This window comes from Hippocampus zosterae, chromosome 3, assembly GCF_025434085.1.
Source record: "Hippocampus zosterae strain Florida chromosome 3, ASM2543408v3, whole genome shotgun sequence".
Classification (NCBI taxonomy): Eukaryota; Metazoa; Chordata; class Actinopteri; order Syngnathiformes; family Syngnathidae; genus Hippocampus; species Hippocampus zosterae.
In genome coordinates this window covers 2,463,214-2,478,809 of record NC_067453.1, presented here as the reverse complement: position 1 = coordinate 2,478,809, position 15,596 = coordinate 2,463,214, and the positions used below count along the sequence as shown (strand labels likewise).

The 15,596-nt window shown below is 45.0% G+C and overlaps 1 protein-coding gene and 1 long non-coding RNA gene across 2 annotated transcripts in view; one reads left to right on the top strand and one right to left on the bottom strand.

Annotated features, from left to right (window-relative positions):
• Positions 1–8,603, top strand: part of LOC127597271 (uncharacterized) — a 180,776-nt gene extending 172,173 nt beyond the window's left edge. Inside the window, exons 4-8 of the mRNA XM_052060183.1 lie at positions 7,543–7,626; positions 7,732–7,869; positions 7,954–7,995; positions 8,200–8,262; positions 8,392–8,603. Of these exons, the coding sequence (XP_051916143.1) occupies positions 7,543–7,626; positions 7,732–7,869; positions 7,954–7,995; positions 8,200–8,262; positions 8,392–8,553 (489 nt within the window). The 3' untranslated portion in view covers positions 8,554–8,603. The remainder of the gene's footprint in view (positions 1–7,542; positions 7,627–7,731; positions 7,870–7,953; positions 7,996–8,199; positions 8,263–8,391) is intronic.
• Positions 8,604–13,770: 5,167 nt separating this feature from the next.
• LOC127597407 (uncharacterized) lies at positions 13,771–15,268 on the bottom strand. Its single transcript, XR_007961645.1, has 2 exons — positions 15,020–15,268; positions 13,771–14,340 (listed from the first exon to the last, which is right to left on the bottom strand). It is a non-coding gene; the product is annotated as an uncharacterized LOC127597407 (long non-coding RNA).
• Between the last annotated feature and the right edge of the window lie 328 nt (positions 15,269–15,596).

Genomic DNA, 15,596 nt, shown 5'->3' with positions numbered 1-15,596 from the left:
GAGACAGGAGACTCGATTCTGGTACCAGGAGGGAACGAGGAGAAGCGTTCGGTTTCAGTTCTTCACACGTAACCCTAACGATGTCCCCCTTCACCTCCTCATTTATTGGCAAAGCTACTACATAGGTGTGTCCAACCTAAAGGGTGGGGGCTGTTGAACACACACTGAACTTGTTTAACTATGTGTGTGTATGTGAGTGCAATTTACGTACATGTGTGCAAATGTCACATAAACATCCCGTTGCAGCTGGTCTTGATGTCTCCATTCCCGGTTCAGCCTTGCTCGCTGTTTAGTCTTAATAGTTATCTCTTCCCAGCCACGTCCTCGGAAAGGTGGTTGCGACCCTAACCTCTCACACAGTACAGCAAGCAAAAGTGAGCACATAATGAAGAATATATAATGATTATAGATGTGAGTAAATAATAAAGGATATATCTTTTTTGAAAGCATAAGCGTTCTTCATTGCAGGCAAAGCCAACTAATGATTGCAAGCATAAGCGTTCTTCTTTGCAAGCAAAATAAAACTATACTGACAGGCAGAAGCATTCTTCATTGCAAGCATAAAATGACGACACGAGAATCAACCGAATAATACGTGAATGTATGATTACTAAAAAATAATAAATCCAACAGACACCCCCATTTCCCACACACACCCACCTCTACCAGAAACCACTCTTCCTATCCCCCAACCCTCTTTTTCTCCACTACAGATCCACAAACAGGACGTGAGACGGCTCTTCAAGCAGCAAAAGATCAAGAAAGCTCCGGGGCCCGACAAAGTGTCCCCATCCTGCCTGAAAGTCTGCACTGACCAGCTGGCTCCGGTCTTCACACAAATCTTCAACAGATCCCTGGAGCTGTGTGAGGTCCCATCCTGCTTCCAACAGTCTACCATCATCCCAGTTCCCAAGAAATCGGCAACATCGGAACTGAACGACTATAGGCCTGTCGCCCTGACGTCTGTGGTCATGAAGTCCTTTGAACGCCTTGTGCTGAACCACCTAAAGAACGTCACTGGACCCCTGCTGGACCCTCTCCAGTTTGCCTACCGGGCAAACAGGTCTGTGGAAGACGCAGTCAACATAGGTCTGCACTACATCCTCAAGCACCTCGACAGCACAGGGACCTACGCAAGGATTCTGTTTGTGGATTTCAGCTCTGCGTTCAACACCATCATCCCGGAACTCCTCACCCCCAAACTACTCCACCTCGGTGTGTCCCCTACGATCTGCCAGTGGATCCTCAGCTTCCTGACGGGACGGACACAACAGGTGAGACTGGGAGCAACAACATCATCAATACGCACCACCAGCACTGGAGCCCTCACGTGTCCTCTCGCCACTGCTCTTCTCTCTCTACACAAACGATTGCACCTCAACAGATCCAGCTGTCAAACTCATAAAGTTCGCAGACGACACCACGGTCATCGGTCTCATCAAAGACGGCGACGAGTCTGCGTACCGCCAACAAGTGGAGCAGCTGGAGCTCTGGTGCGGCCGACACAACCTCGGGCTGAACACGCTCAAGACTGTAGAGATGATCGTGGACTTCAGGAAACATTCTTCTCCTCAGTTGCCCCTCACACTATCCAACTGCCCTGTGTCAACCGTCGAGACCTTCAAGTTCCTGGGAATCACAGTCTCCCAGGACATGAAGTGGGAAGTCAACACCATCTCCATCCTGAAAAGGGCCCGTTAGCGGATGTACTTCCTGAGGCTGCTGAGGAAGCATGGCCTGCCACAGGAGGTGCTACGACAGTTCTACACGGCAGTCATTGAATCAATCCTGTGTTCTTCCATCACGGTTTGGTTTGGGGCCGCCACAAAAAAGGACAAAATTCGACTTCAACGGACAGTTAGGACGGCAGAAAAAATCGTTGGCACCGCCCTACCCACTCTTGAGGACTTGCACACTGCAAGAATCAAGACAAGGGCACAGAAAATCCTCCTGGATCCCCCGCACCCTGCCCACCACCTTTTTCAGCCACTCCCCTCAGACAGACGCTACAGATCCATGCGCACCAAATCCAGTAGACACTTAAACAGCTTCTTCCCTCTAGCCATTAACTCCTTAAACAGTCCCTGACATAGTCACTCTTCTTGCACCACAAAATGGTACTACAAAACTACTGGTTACTCTAAAATGGTTCAATGATTTTGTTGTTTACGATGATACTAGTGCAGCGTGTTATACCGGAGACAAATTCCTTGTGTGTTCTACATACTTGGCCAATAAAGATGATTCTGATTAAAAAGTAGTTGTCAGCAAGCATGAACATATTTAGTTTGTGTGAGATTTTGTTTTAATTTGTTTAAGTTTATGTGTGACGTTGTGTACTTACTTCAGCTGCTGTACCTCAGTCCGCCACACTCTAGTGTATAATTCTGAAATTACCATTATTTAAAGGGCTATCTCAAATGTGGTTCTCTCTAGTTCTGTCTTGGGGTTAAACCTAAAATTACGATTCTAATGCACTGGCGAGTTCTCTCTAGTGGTCAAAACTAACATTACACGTCTGAAAGGGTCTAAATCAGGGGTGGGCCAACCAAAATGTTGGGGGGGGGCGCTGTGTTCATCATGATCGCGCTAGAAGTGTTGCTGCCAACCCGAATTGCCTGTGGTCTTTCCGTCAGGAAGCCCAGTTACACAGGGAGGTGGTGAGCCCCAGCTGGCCCAGTTTGTGGATGAGCTGCTGCGGGTTTATGGTGTTGAATGCTGAGCTGAAGTCAATGAACAGCATTCTGATGTGTGAGTCCTTCGCCTCCAGGTGGGTGAGGGCTGAGTGGAGGGCAATTGAGATGCCGTCTGCAGTCGATTGGTTAGACCGATATGCAAACTTGTAGGGGTCCAGGGAGGAGGGAGGGCAGACTTGATGTACTACACTCGAAGCACTTCAAAAGGATGGGGTGAATGCGACCGGGTGGTAATCATTGATGATCGTGGTGGCTTTGAGACATATGGGGACAACAGCCTGGCTCAATAGTTGTTGAAGATGTCGGTGAAGACATCTGTAAGCTCCTCAGCACAGTCTCTCAAGACACAGCCAGGGATGTTGTCAGGACCTGCTGCTTTCTATGTGTTTGTCCCCCTGAGGGATCCCCTCATGCTATCCCGGGAAAGCGCCAGCACCTGATCGCCAGGAAGGGCAGGGGTCCCCAACTACCAGTCAACCGACTAGGACCGGGCTCCAGCCCATTTGGGACCGGGTCACACAGACATAGACCTGCAAGCTGTGAGCAAATTTACTCCATCAGACGTGGCAGAAACGTCTTCGAGTCTCGGTAATCGGAGTCCCCTCTTCTAACATTGGCGTACAATTTGAAATAAACAGAATCTGACAATCAATGAAAGAAGAAGCTGGAAACAGAAAAAGTAATACGTTCCAAATTGACCAACCGGAAGGCTAAACGCGCAGTTGATGGGCAGCCATGACTTCCGAAAATGACGTTATTTTGACAAGAGAAGCTCCTCCCGGAGCGGTATCTCCAGAGCGACGTAGTGGAGGAGGAATCTGTTGTGCATGGTTTGCCGTTAAAATCAAGGCAATACAAGAAACCCATTCAATCCTTTGTACAAGCAACACCCAAGTGATCAAGTGGAAAGCTTGAAAATGCAAGAGGAGTTTGCCCACATAAACATAGCCGTTTCGTCACGAATAACGAGCTGGCAGCCACAGGATGAAGCTACATTTGCAATTAGCAATGATGCTAATGCCATATGTAAGATCATAAGTGAAAAATTATTATGCTTACATTGTCAGACGTGTTTATTATTCTTGATTGGTCCATTTCTTAACGTTTTACTGTGTTATTTTATTCCACATTTGTTGTACCGGAGAAATAATACCCTTTAAAATGAATGAAAACAAATCATTGTTATTTGAAAGCTGAAACAAGATACTTATCATTTGCGTCTTGTTTGTGGGGACGGTATTTCAAGGAAGACGGCACAGAAGTATTTTCACATTGCATCTGTGAAGTTGCGCTTTTTTAGCTAGTGTTCCTGACAGCAGTTGTGCTCACGGAATGGCCAAAAGAGAGGCAAAAAAAAAAGGTTGGATTGAAAATGACACTTTCAGATACTAAAAAAAGAAGATAATGTTTCCAATGCTGATGTTTTAAAGCACAGGTGTCAAACTCCGGTCCTGGAGGGCCGCTGTCCTGCATGATTTCCAAGTCTCCCTTTTGCAACACACTTCATTCAAATGATTAGATATTCAGCAAGCTCTGCAGAAGCCTGCTATTGAACCTGTTCATTTGAATCAGGTGTGTTACAACAGGGAGACCTGGAAAACATGCAGGACAGCGGCCCTCCAGGACCTCAGTTTAACACCTATCTTTTAAAGGCTATAAACGAGTTGAATAAATGCTTCTCCAAGCTTCAGAATGGGAATCAGAATCATCTTTATGGGCCAAGTATGTAGAACACACAAGGAATTTGTCTTCGGCATAACACGCTGCATTAGTATCATAATAAACAAGGACATGACAAATAAGTATGAAACATTAAGTATGGAAGAACATTCCATAATGGAAGTGAACTGTAGTGTGGTGGTACCACCCAGTTACAACTGTGAGACAATGTGCAAATTATCAAGCAGAGCCAAAGTGATCAGTGGGAGAATATAATATGATAACAGTTGGACAGTTGTTGAAGAAAATCATTGAACCATTTAAAAGTGACCAGTAGCAGTATTTTTGGGACAAGAAGTGTGCAATTGTGCAGATGTCCTTGAGCGCTTTGAAGTGTCTGGAGCGGTGGAGTATACGTCAGTGACTGTTAATGGCTAGAGGGAAGAAGCTGTTTAAGTGTCTGCTGGATTTGGTGCTCATGGATCGGTAGCGCCTGCCTGAGGGGAGTGGCAGGAAAAGGTGGTGGGCGGGGTGGGGCGGATCCAGTAAGGTTTTCTGTGCCCTTGTTTTGATTCTTGCAGTGTGCAATTCCTCAAGAGTGGGAAGGGCGGTTCCAATTTTTTGTGGGGGCCCCAAACTAAACCTTGATGGAAGAACACAGGATTAATTCGATGACTGCCGTGTAGAACTGTCGTAGCACCTCCTCTGGCAGGCCATGCTTCCTCAGCAGCTTCAGGAAGTACATCCTCTGAGGATCCACTGGCAGATCGTAGAGGACACACTGAGCTGGACAAGTTTGGGGGTGAGGAGTTCCGGGATGATGGTGTTGAACACAGAGATGAAATCCACAAACAGGATCCTTGCATAGGTCCCTGTGCTTGAAGCAGGATGGGACCTCACAGAGCTCCAGGGATCTGTTGAAGATTTGTGTGAAGACCGGAGCGAGCTGGTCAGTGAAAACTTTCAGGCAGGAGGGGGACACTTTGTTGGGCCCCACAGCTTTCTTGATCTTCTGCTGCTTGAAGAGTCGTCTCACGTCCTGTTTGTGGATCTGTAGGGGAGAGAATGAGGGTGGGTGCGTACATAGAGTAGTTTCTGGTAGTGTCTGTGGGAAATGGGGGTGTCCTTTTCAAATTGGCAGAAAAACATGTTTAGTTCATCAGCCAGACCCTTATTGTTCACTGCTTGAGGGGATGTCATTCTATAGTTTGTGACTGCTTTCAGGCCATTACACACAGATGCAGTGTTGTGAGAAGAGAACTGTCTTTTTTAGCCTCTCTGCATGGCTTCTCTTTGCGATGTTAATTTCCTTTGTCAATTGGTTTCGGGCGTATTTGTACAGTGCCTGATCTCCACTTTTAAATGCGGCCTCTTTCTCTTTTCTAAGTTGCCTGAGTTTGGGAGTGAACCATGGCTCGTTATTGTTGAAGGAGCAGAAGGACTTCGTTGGTACACACGTCCTCCCAGAAACTGATGTATGATGTTACAGTGTCTGTGTATTCATCCAGTGTGCCGGCAGTGTGCAGTCGAAGCATTCTTGTAAATCTCGCTTTGCTTCATTGGTGCATTCCTAATTAACAACCGTTTGAACACATTTGAGTTTCTGTCTGTATGTTGGTATTAAGTGTATTAAATTGTGGTCAGAAAGACCCAATGCTGCGCGGTATGAATTTTTGAGTGTTGTGTATAGCATTGGTCTAGAATGTTGCCTTCTCTGGTGAAACAGTCGATGTGCTGCTTATATCTGGGAAGTTCACGGTTAAGATGTGCTCTATTCAAATCACCCAAAATGATCAGGGTTGAGTCTGGATATTTTAGTTCGAGTTTACTTTTTACTTGTTCAGCTTGCATTTGTATCACCGTGTTAATGATAGCTTGTGGCGCAACGGAAACACTGACTTGTATAAAGGAGGTAGAATGGCTTGCAGTTTAAACACAGCGACTCCGGGCCGGGTTGCAGTGTGCGTCCACCTTCGTGACAACACTGCACCATTCTTCGTTGATATAGAAGTAAATTCCACCACCTTTCGATTTCCCTGATAGCTCCGTGTCGCGATCGGATCGGAGTAGGCGGAAGCTGGGTAGATGTTGCGTGGAATCCGTGGCAATCACTGAGCCAGGTTTCAGTGAAGCAGAGCGCAGCAGAACGTGTTCATCCATCTTGTTTGGCAGAGAACGTAGATTAGCAAGATGGATCGATGGAAGCGGAGTTCGAAATCCACGCTGCAGGAGCTTGACTAGCACGCCGGCTCGCTTCCCTCCTCCCATGCTCCGTACAGCGCAGCCGCTCCGCTCGCTATTCGCTCAGAAAAACCTTGTGGATTTTCGTGTGCTGGTGAAAAAAGTCAGAGCGTAGACTCCCCAATGTTAAGCAACTTTTCCCTCGTGTAAGTAATTCACGTAGGGTCGCCAAAAAGACGAAAATGACAAAAACAGGGCTAATACTAGGGACCGTGTAACCAAGGCTGCCATACTTCTCACCACCTGATGAAGAAATGGTCATAAAATACGCCAGAGATGATAGTTCTGTCTCATAAATTCAAAGCTAATATTTTGGAGACTTTTATTTTCAGATGAGGGTTCATGGTTAACCTTCTTTATTCATTGTTTGTAATTTAGCCATGTACACAAAGCTATTTGAAAATTTTTAAACACCATCCATCAATCTATTTTCTGAATCGGTTTATCCTCACTAGGGTTCCGGGGGGTGCTGGAACCTATCCCAGCTCTCTTTGGGCAGTAGGCAGCGGACACCCTGAACCGGTTACCAGCCAATCGCAGGGCACACAGAGACGAACAACCATCCGTGCTCACAGTCACACCGATGGACAATTTAGAGTGTTCAATCATCCTGCCATGACTGTTTTTGGAATGCGGGAGGAAACCAGAGGACTTGGAGCAAACCCACTCAGGCACACAGAGAACATGCAAACTCAGCACAGGAAAGCCGGAGTTGGAATCGAACCTCTACACTGTGAAGTCGATGCGCTAACAACTCGACTGCCGGGCCGCCAATTTGAAACATTCAAAGTAAAATATAAAGAGGCGCAATTCATACTTGGGGAAAGATTTTAATGATACTCCTGATGACCTGATACATTGATTATAGAACATCCAAAAGATCCAACCAACACAAAAGATTTAAAAGCCCTGTTTCACCCGCGAACTGGTTTGCCAGGCGGACCAGGTGGTTTGCCGGGAGGACCAGGTGGCTTCCCAGGCGGACCAGGTGGCTTCCCTGGTGGACCTGGTGGGTGTCCGGGTGGACCTGGTGGTTTCCCAGGTGGACCTGGTGGACCGGGTGGCTTCCCAGGCGGACCAGGTGGTTTCCCAGGTGGACCTGGTGGTTTACCAGGTGGACCCGGTGGCTTTCCAGGCGGCTTCCCTGGTGGACCAGGTGGTTTCCCAGGCGGACCTGGTGGTTTCCCAGGTGGCTTCCCTGGTGGACCAGGTGGTTTCCCAGGCGGACCTGGTGGGTGTCCGGGTGGACCTGGTGGTTTCCCAGGTGGACCTGGTGGACCGGGTGGCTTCCCAGGCGGACCAGGTGGTTTCCCAGGTGGACCTGGTGGTTTACCAGGTGGACCCGGTGGCTTTCCAGGCGGCTTCCCTGGTGGACCAGGTGGTTTCCCAGGCGGACTCGGTGGTTTCCCAGGTGGACCTGGTGGTTTACCAGGTGGACCCGGTGGTTTCCCAGGTGGTTTTCCGGGTGGACCGGGTGGCTTCCCAGGCGGACCAGGTGGTTTCCCAGGTGGACCTGGTGGTTTAACAGGTGGACCCGGTGGCTTCCCAGGCGGCTTCCCTGGTGGACCAGGTGGTTTCCCAGGTGGACCTGGTGGTTTCCCAGGTGGCTTCCCTGGTGGACCAGGTGGTTTCCCAGGTGGACCTGGTGGTTTACCAGGTGGACCAGGTGGCTTTCCAGGCGGCTTCCCTGGTGGACCAGGTGGTTTCCCAGGTGGACCTGGTGGTTTCCCAGGTGGACCTGGTGGTTTACCAGGTGGACCCGGTGGCTTCCCAGGCGGACGAAGTGGCTTCCCAGGTGGCTTCCCTGGTGGACCAGGTGGTTTCCCAGGCGGACCTGGTGGGTGTCCGGGTGGACCAGGTGGGTGTCCGGGTGGACCAGGTGGTTTCCCAGTTGGACCAGGTGGTTTCCCAGGTGGACCTGGTGGGTGTCCAGGTGGACTATGCTCAAATGGAGTAAAACCTGCTCTTGATGGCACCTGTCTCTTTACCTGAGCAGAAAGACAGCTGGTCCCTGTGAAAAAGAGTTCACATCTTTGTTACATGGTGACATTTCACTTAGTCTTTGTTACTTGCTAGTTGAGCATTTGATGACTTACCTAACACCACAAGGACAACAGTGAACACATTGAGAATGCTCATTGTGGCTGATGATGCCCTAAAAGACAGTCAAAGGGGATGGTAAATGTATATCGAGAAAAGTCCATCAGGTGGACATGTTGAGAGAGCTGGCTGCTTGGACACTGTCAGTTTGTTGAGGCCCAGGTTCCATGCTTTGCGAGACACCTGGACTGCGACTAGGAAGAAGAGTCATAACACCCTGCTAATCTTAATGTCGCCATTGGACAGATTTTTTTTCCCTGTCATTGACGAACATGGTGCCAGCATCAAACAGACTTCAAAGTCCACCGTCACACAGATCCTTGCCGTGCAAAAGCCTTTAACTTCACAAACCATTTGTCAACAAGTTTTGCACTGTCAAACACAGCATTTTCGCAGATCCTCACTTATTCGGAGATTAATTTTTTGAAATTTTACTTACCGGTACTTTTTTTATGGGACCATCCCCCATTTGGGGGGAAAATGCTAAACGTGAGTTATCACCAATTTTTCAAGAATGTTTTGGATTAACCAATGGCCAAAATTCAGGTTTATTCTACCTTTCTCGCTATTTCTATCTCTTCAGCAGGAGATCATACCAAAGGTTTCCAAAATATACCCTTTTCACACAAAATCTGGAGAAAAATAGCTCAAATGCACACCGAAGGACAAACTCATCAAGAAGAATAGAGACATGGATGGTAATATTTTCACTTCTGTGATTAACATTGCAACCATGGTTCATTTCTGTGACAGCATTTTGAAATCGCCTTTGAAGTAAGCTAAATAATTGATGTTTTTCATAACCAAGTGCTGTTAGTGGCAGCTAAAAGAAACCCAAAAAATATTAAATGCCACAAACGTGTTTTCTTGTTTTTTACATTCTAAATGTTTTCTTAAACATTTAGAATGTTAAGCTCTGTTTAGTGCTTCATAAGTGCTTCACACATTGAAATATAATTCAAATATAATTAGGAACGGAGGCTAGCACATTGGCTTTACAGTGCAGAGGTACCGGTTTCAATTCCAGCTCCGTCCTCCCTGTGTGGAGTTTGCATGTTCTCCCGGGCCTGGCAGGCAAAAAAAAAACAGGCATGGCAGGCTGATTAAACACTCTAAATTGTCCCTAAGTGTGAATGTGAGCGTGGATTGTTGTTCGTCTCTGTGTGCCCTGCAATTGGCTGGCAACTGATTCAGGGTGTCCCCCACCTACTGCCCGAAGACAGCTGGGATAGGCTCCAGCACCCCCCGCGACCCTGGTGGGGATCAAGCAGTTCGGAGAATGAATGAATGAATGAATGAATGAATGAATATAATTAGGAACTTCAAAATAATGTGTGTTTGTGTGTGTGTGTGTGTGTTTGCGTGCATGCGTGCGTGTGTGTGTGTGTGAGTGCGTTTGTGAGTGTGTGTGAATAATATACAGAAGCAACATGTTTTAAATGTCAGAAAACAATTTTACTTCTGAAATATCCCTCGTAAGATTCATTTGATTTGTGACTTTTTAAATTTTATGGGCATATGATTCTTTGTTATTGATGGAACACTTGGGTCTAAAACAAGGTTCTCTTCTCATTTGAAGTATGTTGTTAGCCATATAGTCCGGAAAAAAAAATCATTGAACACCAAAAGACTTTTTAAACTTATTTGTTGGGCGTATGAATTCACCCCCAAGTTTGAATGCGTTTGAAAAACCAAGCTTATTTTCCCATGCCTATGACTGGGCTTTTAGAAAGCATTTATTAACTTTTATGCAGTTTTAAAAATGTTTTTCTTCCACTGTCTCAGTAATTCCAGTCAGCTTTTATTTCTGCACTTTGTTTTAAATGTCTTTGTCAATTCTTTTATTTTAAATTATTTACAATGTTGTACTTGTCACTCTGTGCTTTATAAGTGAGTTGCATTTCCCACTATTCAAAAGTATTGAAAGCATTTTTAATGCAGCATTATGGCAATGATGAACCTTTAATACAAATTCAAAAATACACTTTGTTCCGATGTCCGAATATGGTTTACATAAAGGAAACATTTTCAGGTTAAACCGAGCGCATTCTTTTGATGTATTTAATCCAACCTAATTTTTACTTAGAATTACGACATCCAAACACAAAAGGTTTGCTTTTATTTAACAAACATGAGTTGAAGGTAACATTTTTCGGTTGCAGCAATTGGAAGATTCTTTAAATGTTGATTCAAGCCTTCAGTATTTAAATTTGTTGAGTGTTTACCTCTGCGAGTGGCTGGCAACCCAATTCAGTGTGGACCTCGCCTACTGTCTGACGACAGCTGGGATAGGCTCCAGCACACCCGCGCCCCTCGTGGGGATAAGCGGATTAGAAAATGGATGGAGGGATGGAATTTTTTCCTTGTTGAGTGGACACACTGCAAACTCTACCTGCTCCACACTGCACACATACAATCTCGAAAATAATGTCAGAAACATTCATTCACTGTCGTAGACTAGGGGTGGGCCACTCCCAAAGTGGCCTCTTGATTGTGGTAATTTTCATATATATATATCTATATATATATAGATATAGATATATCTATATATATATACCTCAATAATACTACAATAATATTACAACTCGAAGTGAGGTGATATTTGTAAAAAAATGCATGACAGTCTGACACCTAATATTGATTTGCTGTTCACCCCGTTTCGTGCCATCCTTGAATGGTAACTTTTATGCATGAGGTCCCTTTACGCTGGGAAAAAAACTCCCCAAAAAACAGCACATGGTGAATTTTTTACCTGAAAAAATTCAAGATGGCGAAAGTACTCACCATGCACACTTAAGTTTGCTCTTGGAGATCCTCTCAGGCGTTGTGTTCTTGTCAGTTTCTCCCCTCTGTCGTCTCACAGTTGTTAGCAGAGAGCTTAAATCACTTGTCTGGCCACCAACTAGGTGGGGCCCTTGTTAATTAGGGTGGGTCAATTTATCTATTTTCTTTTGTTGCCACACAATTACAGAAGGTGGTTTTTATTTGGCCGGTATTGCCAAGCGGTATTCCTTCTTCATGTTGCCAATTTGTAATTGATCAGTTAATTGAGTTACTTTGAAGTAAATTGAACACAATAAAGGTCACTGCCACTAGAATCTCATGTGCAGGTACGTGGAGTCTTATGCCTTGAAAATATTTCGCTATTTTTACTTTTTCTTTTAAAAAGGAGCTGGGTGGTGTCCATGATGAAGGCTTTTATGGCTTTGTAATATAGGGCAAACCGTTTTTTAAATACCAATAATATTACTTGAAATAATCGCGTGTTGTGGACAAAATGAACTAACTTACCGAAATCAAGTTGTCACTACACTACACACACACACACACACACACACAAACACACACACACACACACACAGTGTTCCCTCACTTATCGCGGTTCATGGGAACGGGGACCTGGCTGCGATTAATGAAAAAACGCGAAGGAGGGTTTTGTTCCCCTCCCTTGGAATTTGTCTGTGGGTACCAGCATATTTAGAATATGTAAACAGTGATTATATCTTATATATGTGACACAAAGACTACAGCAGTACATGTGTATACTTAAATCTTCAATTATAAATCCCTGTACAATAATTGACATTCAGGTGAAGAGACTTGTGTTGATGGCGTAGAAGGCGGCTCACACTAAGCGCTAACTGCGTAGCCAGCGTTAGCCTCCAGCTAGCTCCTGGCCAGCGATCCCCGCGCAGCCGATGTGTTTATGATAAGGCAATTAATTGGTATTGATGAGGAGCAGGTGAAAAGAGACGTGCTGCTGCTTTCGGACAAGCCCAATCCCACCGTCCTTGTCGTGTTATTGAATGAGGCAGACGTGAGTCCAACTGTTGTCTTAACTTGGATAACTTAACACTGGAGACTCTGTGTGTCTAGTTTTATTGGACTTAACTGCAGCATTTGATATAGTGGATCACAGTATTCTGCTGACTCGTTTGCAGCACTTGTTGGGCATCGGCGGTAGTGCTCTTGAGTGGTTTAGTGCTCTTGCTTGGCTCTCGACGAAGGCGGACGCTTTTTGCTTTCTGCGCTGTCCCCCACCCCACCCCACCCTTCCCTGCTCGCGACTCAGTCCATGTGCTGTCTTATGTCTGACCTTTCCTAGCCTCCTGTCGTATTTTCATCCTAAAAACAAACATGGTTGGCTGGTCTCTCGATGCCATCGACAACATTTTCTCGATGAGAAGAGCAGGCAGTGGGGAGCCTACTTGCCCCTTGGGGACTCTTGCTGCTGGGTACACCCTAGATCCTTGGAGGAAGCGGAGAATGGTGTGCCTGACAACACTGTCCGTTGAGGATTTGGACGACATCTACATTTTCGGCCTTCCGATAACAGGTATGCTGCTGTTTGGTGTGAGCAGTTTCCTGATCTATCAAAAATTCAACCGACGGGAGCGGCTCTATTGGACGAGGCTGCCGGTCTAAGGATGGCATAACGCGGATGTCCATCACTCAGACTGTGCTCAACCACAAACTGTTGCGGGTTTTCAGGATGGACAACAACTTGGAGAAAACTGGAATCCGTGTTCAATTACTGACTGAAATCATGGATTTGGCTGATCGACGCCACGAAAGAGACATAAGCCACGGACTCAAGGCTGTCTTAAATTCTTGGGCAGCCTGCTACCAAAACAACATCTGCTATCTCGACCTTCCCCTGATGAAAATATGCACCACCATTACCCCCTCCCTCAAATATTCCCTTGATTCACCGTCTTCATTGTTTATGTCTTGTGACCTGTTGTAACTGTCATATGCTTGTGCAGGAGTTTTTTTGCCTCACTCAAATTATCCTCAAAATGAGGGTATTTCGAGCGTGGGTTTTTTTCTCCCTCTCTCCCTCCCCCTGTGGTTTCTTTCTGACCTTCGGGTTGAGTGAACGCTGGCGCGTTTTGGCTGCCGCTGCTCAACCGGTATTGTTTTGTGTTTTTTGTTATTGTAAAGTGTCCTTAAGTGTCTTGAAAGGCGCTTATAAATAAAATGTATTATTATTATTATTATTATTATTTGTATTTCATATTATATTGTTGTTTCTTCTTTTATAAATGAATTAGTTAAATGAAGGAAATTAAAAAAAAAAGTAAAATAATTACAGTATTTCAGTCAATGAAAAAGCTCATGTCTGTAATTTAATTAGACTGTGAGCCTATTGTAATTTTGACTCCACTGAGTGCATGTGTAAATGCTCAGAGGGTAACACTTTTCGGGCATATATTATCTTTTACCAATTAGTCTGTAATGCCAAATTATATCAGAACATACCGTATGAAGGTGTCCTTAGTTGACCCACCTTTAACCAGCGCATTTGGAAACACCCAGTGGTTAACACTTAGGCAATCTTTTTCCAAATATTATGTTATGTCAAACTTTATTAGAACATACCAAGTGAAGGTGTCATTAGTTGACCCAACTTTTCACCAGTTCCCTTTAGGCACTCCTCATGTTCTCCAGGATGCTGGCATAGAAAGGTTGGGCCAATTCTGCGGGCATCGTCAAGTGGAAGTCCGGCTTGTTGCCCTTCAGTATGCACTGTAGTGTAAACTGGCTCACACACAGAACCTCATAGTCCCGGTCCATGACACTTTTGCTCCAAGCCCGACCATTCTCATCTTCAAACAGCCGCAGGTTCAGGATCTTGCGTATGCTGCAAGCAAAACATAAATGTAGACAAATCTGTGAAATGTAGGCCACAACAGACCCCTCGATACATCTACCAAGCTTGAAAGGACACAACTAGAGTCGTATGTAAGTCGTCCATGGAAAATAAATTTACCTCTTGATTTCAACAGTTAAATAAATACCTTTGATGCATTCAATAAATGGGAGTAGTTTGTCAAATGTGAGCTTGAATGTAATTACTTCAGTACCATGTGCACACTTAGCAACGTTTTCTTGGTTTTCCCCAATGAAGGATTTTTATTGTTTTGATTCATTTTTTGCACTTTCCATAAAGGTTTCATATTTTCTTTTATTCATCCAACATTGGTCATATTTCTTGCATTCAAAAAAGTGTCAAAAAGGGATGTCTTTTTTATATGATGGTGAATGTCTTGGCCACAACTATGAGGTAAGGTTAGGCTGAGAAGGGATCGGATGAAGACAACAATTTCATTTGTGATTCTAGCTGATAATGTGTGATATCACAGATTTTTTTTTCCTCAGCGTCACAACGTTTTATTGCAGTGAAAACATTGAAACAAGCAGTTTCAACAAAACATTGAAACTGCTCACTTGATGCGAAAGGACTGTTCTTTATCCAACTAATTTCAAAGCTAAGTATGTCGCTGTGAGAAGTTTTCACTCGGGATACCTCAAACACTTACATGTACTCGTCATCTGTGTGGATGTCCTCCACAGATATACCGAGCAGCACACACACACACCGTCCTATTAAACTGATCGTATCATCTCCCACTGCAGGAAAAAGGAGAACAAGTTGATGAGTGGATCAAGTGCACGTCTGAGTGTGGACGTGAAAGCATGAAGGGGTAGCAGCCATTCATGGTCAACTTTCAGCTTCCAGATGATACATTTGTTCTGCAGTGGTTTAGCATTAGCATTCAGTGCCCAACTCCGAGGGTTATATGTAGCACTTTATTCCTTATAAACAGTAGAACGTGTAAAACAACGTATTTAAGCCCTTTCACAATTGGGTTTTGTGCAAAGAAAATGTAAACAATTTGGCACCTGAGACTCACAGCTGTTGCTGTAGTGTAATCACGAACAGACTACTCACTGAGTGTCTTATATGAAATATCCATCTCCATAGGCCAGAAAAAAATACAATTGAAACAATGTGGCAGTCACAGCCTCAAAGCCGCTGTGTGTATTGTAGCGTCCACAGACCACTCTCACTGAGTGTCAAAATGAAATGTCCAAAAGAGTCATCCATATATAGTT